Genomic DNA, 11,552 nt, shown 5'->3' with positions numbered 1-11,552 from the left:
CAACACATCCTCCCCTTCAGGGCTCCTGGGGAGGCCCCCAATTACCACACACTATTCTCGCCAAGAGCCCTGAAATTCCAGGGAGAAACCATTTTACCCGTTAGGGTACCTTGGGCCTGTGAGACTGCTAAGGGCCTAAAGCAATATATATATATATATTTTTTTTTTGTGGTACGTGGGCCTCTCACTGTTGTGGCCCCTCCCGTTGCGGAGCACAGGCTCCGGACGCACAGGCCCAGCGGCCATGGCTCACGGGCCCAGCCGCTCCACGGCATGTGGGATCTTCCTGGACCGGGGCACGAACCCGTGTCCCCTGCGTCGGCAGGCGGATTCTCAACCACTGCTTCACCAGGGAAGCCCTAAAGCAATTTATTTTTTAAAAAAACCTCAAAAGATTTATTGGCTCCAAATTTGAAAAAGAAAGCTGCGAAATTAAAATGAATATTTAATAACATAGCTACAGAGAGAGTCATGTCTACTTGCTGACCATAACTGAATTCAACTCTAACATAGTTATACATATAAATATGGTATAATAAAGATTTCCAAGCACACACTGAACCATTTTTTAAAAAATAGAGTTCAGAATTGTAATAATCCTTTGCATTTTTAAACAACAACAACCAAAATGTATATCCTGTATGAGAAGGGAGGTGCGTTTTGATGTGTTTGTTACAACATGGGGTCTTAGAAGGTCCTGGGGTGGTGAGAGGAAAGGAATCTGGAGAAGAGAAGGGGACAAGGACGCACGCAGAGACCTGTCCTCACCTCCCAGCTGCTCTGAGAGCAAGTCCACAGCAGCCAAGGCCTGCACAGCCAGCCTTGCCCACAGCAGCAGGGCCTCTCTGGATTTCTGTATCCCAGGTTTAAACAAAGCCCTGAGGGATGCCCGCCCAGCAGGCTGAGCTACCAAAGCTCTGGGATCAGGGGGAACAAAAGCAGAGGGAAAGCAGAGTGCTGACAGGGCCGGGGGGCATCAGCCACAGGGCTATAAAGAGCAGGGCCATAGAGGAAGTGGCACCAGATGGAGACCCAGACTGTGCAGCAGGAGCTGGGTGAGTAAGGCCCTGAGGGGTGCTCTGGTCCTTCCTTTCCTTCCCCTGCAGAGACCTGCTCAGAAGGGGGACCCCCTCTTCCTGCCTTGTGGGCAGAGCCTCTGAAGATGGCTGGAGAAGACTGGGGAAATCTGGGGGAGGTAGTCTTCTCTTGCCACCCCAAGAGGAGTCACTTACATGACAATAACCACTGCCCTAGCAACCATGGCTGGGAGGGGGCATGGGGCCCCAAGAAATGACAGGCTCCTGGGGCATAGGGAGCAGGTAGGGGGGCAAGAGCTAGGAAGTGCTTGTTCAGAGGTTCAGAACGGAAAGTTACATCACAGAGTTTATATGCATCAGTCCCTGGGCCAATACCAGCCAGAGGGAAAAGCCATGAATGGCTGTTCCGAGTTAAGAAAACTGATGTACACCTGCCTGTCTTCTTTCTTCCCTCCCTCCTTGCCCTCTCCCCCCTGTCCTTCCCTCCTTTACTCTTCCTATCATCTTTTTCTATCTACCTCACCTCTATGAGCCTCCTCATTTGTAAAATGGGGATAATGATAGTGCTTCCCTCATAGGCTCATTGTGAAAATTACATGCATTAATGCATGTAAAGCGTATAGGACAGGGCCTGGCATAGGATGGGCCATTGTTAAGTGTTAGCTATTATTATCATCCTCTTTTCTTCCTCACTTTCCTTCGATAAGTCTTTCAATGCCGCCCGTCCCCCTCCTCAAACACTCACCACCCCAACATGGGCTCAGCATGGTGCTACATCAGTCACTGGAGACCCAGGCCCTGCCATGGAGATGTTCACCCAGGACATATTCAATGGGAACACAGATCAGTACTGTAACGAGTGCTGGAAATGAGGAAAGAAAGCAAGTCACCATAGGCTGGGGAAAGCAGCAAAGTCTCAGGAGGCAAGACCAAGGCTGGGTAGGTCTAGAAGGCAGAGAAGTAGGGAGGGAATGGTGCATGGCTGTGCACAGCTGGTCAGTGTGAGGGCTGGGAGAAGCCAGGTGACAGTGAGACCACACGCTGGTAATATGAATGGTCTGGACTAGATGGCTGCCAAGGGGTTTATATTGGGGTATGTAAGACTGAGGCGATGCTGCCACCAGCAGCGGGTGCCTGGAGGCAGGCAAGAGGACGAGAGCCACGTTTATCAAGCGGTCATGGCATCTGTTCAGTGCTCTACCTGCGTTATTGCTTCTAATCCTTACAATAACTGCGCATAGAAGTTTTACCGATGGAAAACAACTGAGGCTCAGCTAGTGAGATGCAGAGCCAGCGTCCCAACCAAAGTCTGTTTACTGGACTTCAAGCCTCTTTTACTTCCGCCTGTGCTCCTCTTCCCTCACCCCAGAGGCCATGTCATTGGTGTGTGTTCTGTCTTCCAGAATCCCTTCCAACCACCAAGATGGCTCAAACTAACCCTATGCCGGGGTCTGTGGGGCCATGGAAGGTAAGCCCATCCCCATCACATGGAAAATTGAGGACTCCATCAGGGCAGGGGGTATAATACCACCTCAGAGCAGGCCCCAGAGCTGTGCTTTTCCATGGGACAGTGACTGACCAATAAAACACCAGCTTGTAGGGGAAGGGTTCACCCAAAATCCAGATGCTGTCTCAGGAAGGTTCTCCCAGGGTGCCCCATTTGGACAGAAGAAGGATGACCCCGGAAGCCCTTGATGGGTGGGAAATGATACCTAGTTTTCTAGGTCAATTTTCCTCCACACTGCTAAAATCATCTTAAAATAGAGCAGCCCGAGTGGATTATGACATGGAAAAACTGAGGGCCCAGAAATGAGGACAGATTTGCCACCAGATCCCAAATAAATGATTGGACTATGGTCTCCTGACTCCCAACGTGAGGTTGGTTGTAACCGCTGCCTGAAGTGGCTGATCCTCAGCCACTGTTTCCAACACCCTTACCTTCCTCACGGGGTCAACTCTTGAGTCCTGTTCACAGCTTTGGGAGTTGTCCTCTAGCCAGGTTCAAGAGCCAAGTTCTAGTTCAAGGTATGAAAGGGGTTTATCACAACTCTCCCTTTACTCTTTAGGTTTCTATAGCAGGTGTGGCTGGAGAAGCTAAGAAATAATTCACAGGGGGCCCCTGGGTCTCCCAGATTCCTGGCTTCTGGGCCACACTTATGCAGGAAGCATGGTGGAGTAAGAGTCCACAAATCGTTGGTATGTCCACTAGGCCAGCTATCATCCCTGGAGGACAATTCCTATCAGAAACCAATCCCCATGCCTCATCCCAACTGGGCATGTGAACACCGCCAACCAGTGCTATTAGTTCAAACCCCTTCTTAACCCAGTCTACACTAGAAGAGAGGTCATCAGGCCTCCTGGGCTGCAGCTAGTGATGGAAAACATAGGGTCAGACACAGGTTCAGATGTTGGCCTGGGCCTCTGTTCTTCCTGATGTACCACTTTCTAGCTCTGTTTTCCCATTTTAATCCCATTTCAGATAACCATCTATGACCAGGAGAACTTCCAGGGCAAGAGAATGGAGTTCACCAGCTCCTGCCCAAATGTCTCTGAGCGCAGTTTTGACAATGTCCGGTCTCTCAAGGTGGAATGTGGCGCGTGAGTATAGACCTCAGCAGAACATCAGGCCCCTTATTTCTGGTCCCTTCAGACATGTGACCATAAAGGTGGAGATCAGGGAAGAAAGATGTTCCCCCAAACTCTAATCATTTCTGGGAGAGAAGCCTCCATACTTAAGTAATCTCAAAAAAGAAAAAAAAGTCACTACATGCGTAACTTAGTAACTCAAAGCTGGAAGGAACATGAGGTTCTTGGTGGCTTGGTATTAGATTTGGGGGGGATTAAAGAAATATATACCATGGGCTGGGGCAGTGATGGTAATCAGTTCTGTGCTTCTGGAGCCCATAGGCTTCTGCCTGGGATTCCCTCAGAATGGCCACAAGCCCCTTGAGTTTTTCTTTCGTACAGAAAAGAGAGGAAACTATCAAGCTACAGCTTCACAGCTAACTCCCCTCCTTCATGTCCCAGAGCAGACAGTTCGCTAATTTCTCTATGTAAAAAGGAACTCAACTCCAGAGAGTCATATTGGATCCTAGCCAGTCTTTCAGGAGTTTCTTGGTGGTGGTTAATCTCCTTGGCAAGGAAGACCCTCTCTTGTTTTGCCTTCTTACTCCTGGCAAGTTAGTTGAGGCCTTGATCATCAGCCTGAAAACACAAAGGCAAGGACTCTACTTTGGCCTAGGCAGAACTGGCCGTGCATGTAGATAGGTTTCCACAAGTTGCTCACCCCCCAAAACTGAGCTCTTCAACCCTTAAAGTAAAATTCTTTAAGGTGTCATCAGTAACTGAGAGCTGGCTGTGAAATATCAATCTGAGGTGTTTTAATAAATAAGGTATAGGTATATATAGGTATGCAGAAGAACCCACAAAGTGACAAGGAAACAAGAGACTAGTCATTCATCAGCTGCCTGTTCATCCCTTTGCTTCCTTAGAAAGAAATCAATAGGTTTGGCTGGAGCCAAAGCAATAGTCAGTCACTAGATCCTGAACCTGGAGCTCCAAGTAGAGAATAAGGTAACTTGAAAAGGAAATATAATTTTAGACTGACTTTGCCAATACTCATTACTCAGGCCAGTGAAGTACACCTTCTCAGTGGATAATCCCCCAAACAAATATATTTACAAACCCACATAGTGCAGCTGCCAGCTCATTCTCCACCTCTCATGATAAAAGTATTACTTTGTATGGCTTTAATTGGATGTTTTACCCCACTGTTAACATCTAAAACAAAAGAGGCCTTCTCCATGAGGCCACGTAAGCTATGAACACCATGAACAAACACCATTACTTGTCTTTGGCAGCTGGATTGGTTATGAGCATACCAGCTTCTGCGGGCAACAGTTTGTCCTGGAGAGAGGAGAGTACCCTCGCTGGGATGCCTGGAGTGGGAGTAATGCCTACCACATTGAGCGCCTCATGTCCTTCCGCCCCATCTGTTCAGCTGTGAGTCCCTGTAATTTTCATTTCTGTGCATGTGGGGCATGGATAAGAGAGGGTGCATATACACTGACACTTATGTTATTTCCCATCAGTTATGCTGAAATGTGGCAGGAAGGATAAAAGTATAAAGAGAAAAGAAAAACACTGCTCCCTTAGTTTCTAAGTTTACCATTTGATTTTTTTCTCTCCTAGATGGTATTTTTATTAAGCTAAAAGTAAGGGCTTCTTACAGGTGGCAGGAAGCGGATACTCGGGAGCCCAGATCTTCAAAAGTGCAATAGGATAATTAGTGAGAGCACTTACCATGTAATAAAAGTAAATCCTGGGCCAGTTAAATTTCAATCTGTGTACCGTTTTACCTAGAAACAGGGAAATGCTGAAGTAACCTTTTAGTACAGTGGGATGACTGAAGAAGTAGGCAAGAGCTCCAGCACCTCTTACCTTTGATTCCTAATTTTCTTGTTTCTAACACTAAGCATTATTCAATTATGCATCAGAATGGGATGCTTTTTTTATCGCTTCTCGGCCTTTTGGCTAAGATCAAGTGTAGAATGGGATGCTTTTAGTCTTTTGGAGAATTCAAGCAGAAGCAGGATGACCTTGAGGGGTGTGTTGAAAAATGATCCCTACATTGGGAGTAAGGCTAGGCTAAAACCTTTTCAAATGTTCATCTATATCATGTGATTTTCTCATGATTTTAGCTGTTAATGATCTCATCTTAGTTTAAGTCCTACCAAAATTCAAGTAGTGGAAATGGTAAACTGAACAGCTCTAGAACTGAAAGGTATTTCCCTATCTGGATGTGTTTTCATCTCACTTTAACTCCGATTTTTTCCCTCTAATGTATTGATATAATTTACACATAGTAAAATGCACAAATCCTAAGTGTACATTCTTATTAGTTTTGAAAAACATGTATACCCACATAACCAACACCCTAATCAGATAGAGAACAATTCCATTGCCCCATAAAATTACCTGGTGTCCCTTTCCAATCAATTGCTCCTTTCCACTTGCTATCACTAAGGCTAGCTTTGCCTGCTTTTGAACTTCATAAAGGTTAGTCTCTGCCTTCCTAATGCTTGTGTAGTCTTCATATCCCCTACTGGACATTTACATTGTTTCCAATGCCATGCACACACACAAACACTTAGGCACACACATGGACTTACTTTTCCTATCAATTGTGGGATCTTTTCCACATTACAATTAATCCTTTGGTTGGCTATGTGTTTCAAATATTTTTCCTGCTGTCATAATTTTCTCATTGGTCTTTCGTTGTTCCAAAGTATATCAGTTATTTGTACATTTTAAATGTTACGGTATTGGGACTTCCCTGGTGGTGCAGTGGTTAAGAATCCGCCTGCCAATGCAGGGGACATGGGTTCGAGCCCTGGTCCAGGAAGATCCCACATGACGTGGAGCAACTAAGCCCGTGCGCCACAACTACTGAGCCTGTGCTCTAGAGCCCGCGAGCCACAACTGCTGAGCCCGCATGCCTAGAGCCTGTGCTCCGCAACAAGAGAAGCCACTGCAATGAGAAGCCCGCGCACCGCAATGAAGGGTAGCCCCCACTCGCCGCAACTAGAGAAAGCCTGCGCACAGAAACGAAGACCCAACGCAGCCAAAAATAAAGACCTTAAAAAAATCTTAAATGTTATGGTATTAAATTGGATTAAACAGGATTACAACCACAAAAAAAAAAAAAAAAAAGATGCCAGGGTACCACAAAAAAAAAAAAAAAAAAAAAAAAAAAAAAGCCAGGAAACAGGATTACACAATTTTTTTTAAATGATAGAGGTTTTTATTTTTTAAAATTATTTATTTATTTTTGCTGTGTTGGGTCTTCGTTTCTGTACGAGGGCTTTCTCTAGTTGTGACAAGTGGGGACCACTCTTCATCGCGATGCGCGGGCCTCTCACTATCGCGGCCTCTCTTGTTGCGGAGCACAAGCTCCAGACGCGCAGGCTCAGTAATTGTGGCTCACGGGCCGCATGTGGGATCTTCCCAGACCAGGGCTCGAACCCTTGTCCCCTGCATTAGGGGGCAGATTCTCAACCACTGCGCCACCAGGGAAGCCCAGGATTACCCAATTTTTAAAATCTCTGTATTGCTTGAAATATTTTTACAATTAATGATCATGTACTTCCTCCTGTAAACCAGGAGTTTGTTTCTTTTTTTTGCGGTACACGGGCCTCTCACTGTTGTGGCCTCTCCCGTTGTGGAGCACAGGCGCCGGAAGCGCAGGCTCAGCGGCCATGGCTCACGGGCCTAGCCGCTCTGCGGCATGTGCGATCTTCCCGGACCGGGGCACGAACCCGTGACCCCTGCATCGGTAGGCGGACTCTCAACCACTGCGCCACCAGGGAAGCCCACCAGGAGAGTTTTGAGTTTGATAAATGTGGTAAAGAATTACAATGACAGCCTTAACAGTGGTACTAAACTTAAAAAAAAATTTTCTACATTACAGAATCATAAGGAGTCTAAGATTACCATCTTCGAGAAAGAAAACTTTATTGGACGCCAATGGGAAATCTGTGATGACTACCCCTCCCTGCAAGCCATGGGTTGGTTCAACAAAGAAGTTGGTTCCATGAAGATACAATGTGGAGCGTAAGTGCATCTCAGTTTTTCCTCCCCCAGACATTCCTGTAGGGAAGGATTTATGTTGACTACTCTCATACCTTTCTTCATAATCAAGGTTAATTTTCAGCTGGTTGTGTATCTGCTCACAAATGGTGCCTGGCGTATTTAGGATGGCTCGTTTGCTAAGCCTAAAAGCCTTCCATATCATTGTGTTGAGGAAAGAGGCTCAGGTTTGGGGGTCTTGACCAGGTTCCTAACTAGTTTTAATAAACCAATCTGCTTTGGCTTTTCTAGCTGGGTTTGCTACCAGTATCCTGGATACCGTGGCTATCAGTATATCTTGGAATGTGACCATCATGGAGGAGACTATAAACACTGGAGAGAGTGGGGTTCTCATGCCCAGACTTCCCAGATTCAATCAATTCGCCGTATCCAACAGTAGTGGATTACAAGCTCCAAGTAACAATTCCCCAAGCATGAGACCTTGCTAAGCAATCTAGAATGAATTTTATGTTCTGCTCAGATACTGCTTCCAAATGTTAGCTGCTGAAATCCACAATAAATGTCATTAAAAAAAACCCAACAACTTTGTAGACTGAATTAACTACCATGCTTTATAGAAATCACATTTACATGTCTGGAAATCTTAAAAGACAAGCTTCAATAAAACCCCAAGTTTCCTTTTGTGTCCTTGCAAGTCACTTACCTGGCCAAGGACAATGATTCCCTATTTCAAAGAACATGAAAGCATATAACCCAAATGTATCAGTCTATATAGTGACAGACACATTTTTGGTAAATGTTTTTTCATCTTTTCTAACCCCCACTCTAATGTTGATGTTAGCACTGCTTTTTTTCACTTGTGACAAATCAATGCTAAACAAACTTAGGAAGTTTCTCAAATATGCATTGCCATCCATATTGCTTAACTGCTTAGCTCAATTTCGGTTCCTTATTTCAACTGGAAGAACATAAGGCTCAATGTCATGACAACAGGCAGGATAGCTGCTCTCACAACCGACTTTTCCATACACATGCCAATTCTTAAGTACCTTAACAACCTGTATGATTAGAAAAAAACCCATGACCTATGACCACGCTATATTTGACTTAAATTATTTGTACATTTGACACTTTGAAAAAAATATTGTCAATGTCACAATCTTAACTTAGTTTTCAGTAGTTTTCTTGAATTAAAGCACACAAAAGATAACACAAACGCCTCAGAAACTTTAAAATTTTTTATTCAACATTGTACACTTATTGTCTCTTAATCTGATCTACAAATTTCTCAAGTTTTTTTTTTCTGATAAAATAAGTAAATCTGGGTATGGATGTAGAGTGTTTTTAATTTGTATTTTTAAAACACTGAACATGAAGTAAGACACCAATAAAGGAAGATCATCACGTAACTGACACTTCCTCAGAATCCATGACATCAGAAACAGCTATGGCAAATACCTAAGCATTTAGCAAAAGGGTAAATTTCTGGCCACTGTTCTTGTATCTAGAAAAGGCCTATCATTCTGACTGGTCAAAACAAACACTGAAAAAACATTTTTTAAATTGGAAGATGGAAGGAAAAAAATCCTCTAACATAATTGTAGCCCATTAATTGTCCTTTCCCCCAGATTAAGAGGTAACTCAGCTCCTAAGTGCTGATGCACACGAGACACAGAAATTACTTTGCTCCTCCAATAACGTTCTAAGACTGAACATGTGAACCACTGACAGATGCTGAGGAGTAGCCATAGCCATCAAAGATGATGCTATACTCCTGCATTCATGCCTTTTAAGGCCATGCATTATGGGCCACCTTTCACATCCTGACTAGTAGACTTAAGATTTTAACTGTCACTTTCAGTGAAGGTATAGAAGGGTTTTGCTGTGTTTTCAAAGACAACAACATACATTAAGAGCACACTTGATGATAGAGAAGTAATATTCTTCTATACATAGGAAAAAGCTATAAAACAGAAATATTTCTTTTATATCTAGGAGCAAGGGGAAAATACCATTAGTATTAGCTCTACTTAAACATATTAGCCTCTTCTACAAAGGTCTGGAAGAGAATATAAAACAATCTTTTAGAAGATGATTTGACAAAACCTGGCCAGTACATCTACACAACCTTTAAGTACATATACATGTGAAGTAAAGCTATTTAGTACATGCAGACTGTGGAAATTAAACCAAATCAGCTCAGTTTCTAGCTTGTTCTAATCGGCTTGGGCAGTTTTAAAAAGATACACATCATCTTTAACCTGTGCTTTGATCTTTAAAGAACTGAATGATTCTTATCTCGTCAGTCATTCATTCAGTAAACCAAATTTATGCTAAAGCAAAGGTAAAAAGGCTATCCCACCTTTAAATCAGGTTTAGAGGTTTAACATAGAATTGTCACAGAACTCCATGTGGCAAAGGTCCTTCCTTCACTTCAGTTTCAATTACTTCCCATTTTTATTTGATCAAATAAACGAAAAATTTCATTGAAGAGTATCCAACAGTTTGTAAAGCTGATAAAACTGCCGTTTCAAAAAAAAAGCCCTTTAGTAAACATGAGTCAAGCTCTCATTTTAAACCTGTTATTAAAATAGGTGCCAATTTTCCTCTCTTCTAGTTCCACTGATGAGCTAGCCCAGAACTCTAACTTTGAGCCACGTTTCTAAACATGGTAAAGCTAAGAGCAGCAAAGTAATAAGGATAGGTCACTTTTGGTAATGACACACAAATTAAACTTTCAAAACATGTGCATAGCTTTATTCATCTACTTAGATCTAACCTTTTCATGGAGCTTCGGCAAAATTCGAGTGTGCAAAATGCATTTCTAAAACGTAACGCAAGCAAAGCTTTTCACATTTACACTGGCAGGAAATACAGAGAAACTAACAAGTCACAGTAGGGAGAGTTCAGATTTTTTTTTTTTTTTTTTTTTTAATGACAGAATTGCACAGTTCATTATTTTGAGACAATTGTTGCAGACATAAATATTTAAAATTTTCTAAGCAAGGTGCTTTAACAATAAAAAATTTTAAAGTTGGAAAGAGCCAATAACTTGGATCACAGCTCACATAGAATTCCAAATGAAAGTGGACTCCATTATCTCCCTAGATTTTGCAAACAATGCTTTTTATAACACTAAAGGAAACAGCAAGCTGAAACTTCTTTCAAAGCACACAAGAAATGGTGTCATCACATTACTTGAAGAAGGTGCTGAGCCGGGAGGGAAAGGAAGTGAAGAATCCTTTTACTATTTCCCACTACAGAACAGCCACTAACAGACTAAGAACTAAAAAAATTTAAAAAAATTTTAAAAAAAGAAAAAGAAACAACCAAAAAAGTAAATCAAATCACTTCCTAGTTTATAAAATAGTTCCAGTTTGTGACGAGATCTGTAACTTTAAACAGAGAGCACCAGTTAGGCGATAGAATGAGCATTTCATACTGCATAAAAATTAGTGAGGTGGTAAGAACCATCAACTATCTCAGGCATTGTAACATGGCCTTTCCAATTTTTTTTTTAATATACATGCAAGGCACATTGATATAAAAATAGATCTCTGGCCAACAAATATATTAAATAAGCAAATTAAAATTTTGGCTTTGCAATATTGGCAACATCAAAATATAATCAGATAGCTTTGGACTGCCTCTCTCATATTCTTCCACCCCATTTGGTGTTTTTCCTCCATCACATTGGGTTCAATCTCCTTCAAGTTTGAGTATGTGCTTGAGAAATGACTTTTCCTCTTGTCAAGTAGCATAAGTTTATCTTTCCTAAGTCAAAATATGCTAGAGAAGCAGAAGAGTTGGTTTTGATTGATTTAACTAAATCGGATTGGCTTGGGGCAACATTATTTCTCCTCTGTATACAAACAAAAATAAGCTCCCAGTATATATAGCAGACAATTGTTTTCTTTCTAAAAGATC

General features: G+C 42.7%; 1 protein-coding gene across 1 annotated transcript; it reads left to right on the top strand.

Annotated features, from left to right (window-relative positions):
* Positions 1–930: 930 nt before the first annotated feature.
* On the top strand, positions 931–8,664 carry CRYBA1 (crystallin beta A1). Its single transcript, XM_007121715.3, has 6 exons — positions 931–1,055; positions 2,441–2,505; positions 3,517–3,635; positions 4,898–5,039; positions 7,507–7,649; positions 7,917–8,664. The coding sequence occupies exons 1-6, from the start codon at positions 1,025–1,027 to the stop codon at positions 8,062–8,064; spliced, it is 648 nt and encodes a 215-aa protein (XP_007121777.1). The 5' UTR covers positions 931–1,024; the 3' UTR covers positions 8,065–8,664.
* Positions 8,665–11,552: the final 2,888 nt, after the last annotated feature.

Source organism: Physeter macrocephalus, chromosome 14 (genome assembly GCF_002837175.3).
Source record: "Physeter macrocephalus isolate SW-GA chromosome 14, ASM283717v5, whole genome shotgun sequence".
NCBI lineage: Eukaryota > Metazoa > Chordata > Mammalia > Artiodactyla > Physeteridae > Physeter > Physeter macrocephalus.
The sequence above is the reverse complement of the archived record's forward strand: the minus strand, read 5'-3'. Positions and strand labels throughout refer to the sequence as shown.

Coding starts and splice junctions, on each gene's coding strand:
- CRYBA1 (XM_007121715.3), top strand. CDS start 1,025: ATGGAGACCCAGACTGTGCAGCAGGAGCTGG. Junction 2,506..3,516: donor GGTCTGTGGGGCCATGGAAG/GTAAGCCCATCC, acceptor ATCCCATTTCAG/ATAACCATCTATGACCAGGA. Junction 7,650..7,916: donor ATGAAGATACAATGTGGAGC/GTAAGTGCATCT, acceptor TGGCTTTTCTAG/CTGGGTTTGCTACCAGTATC.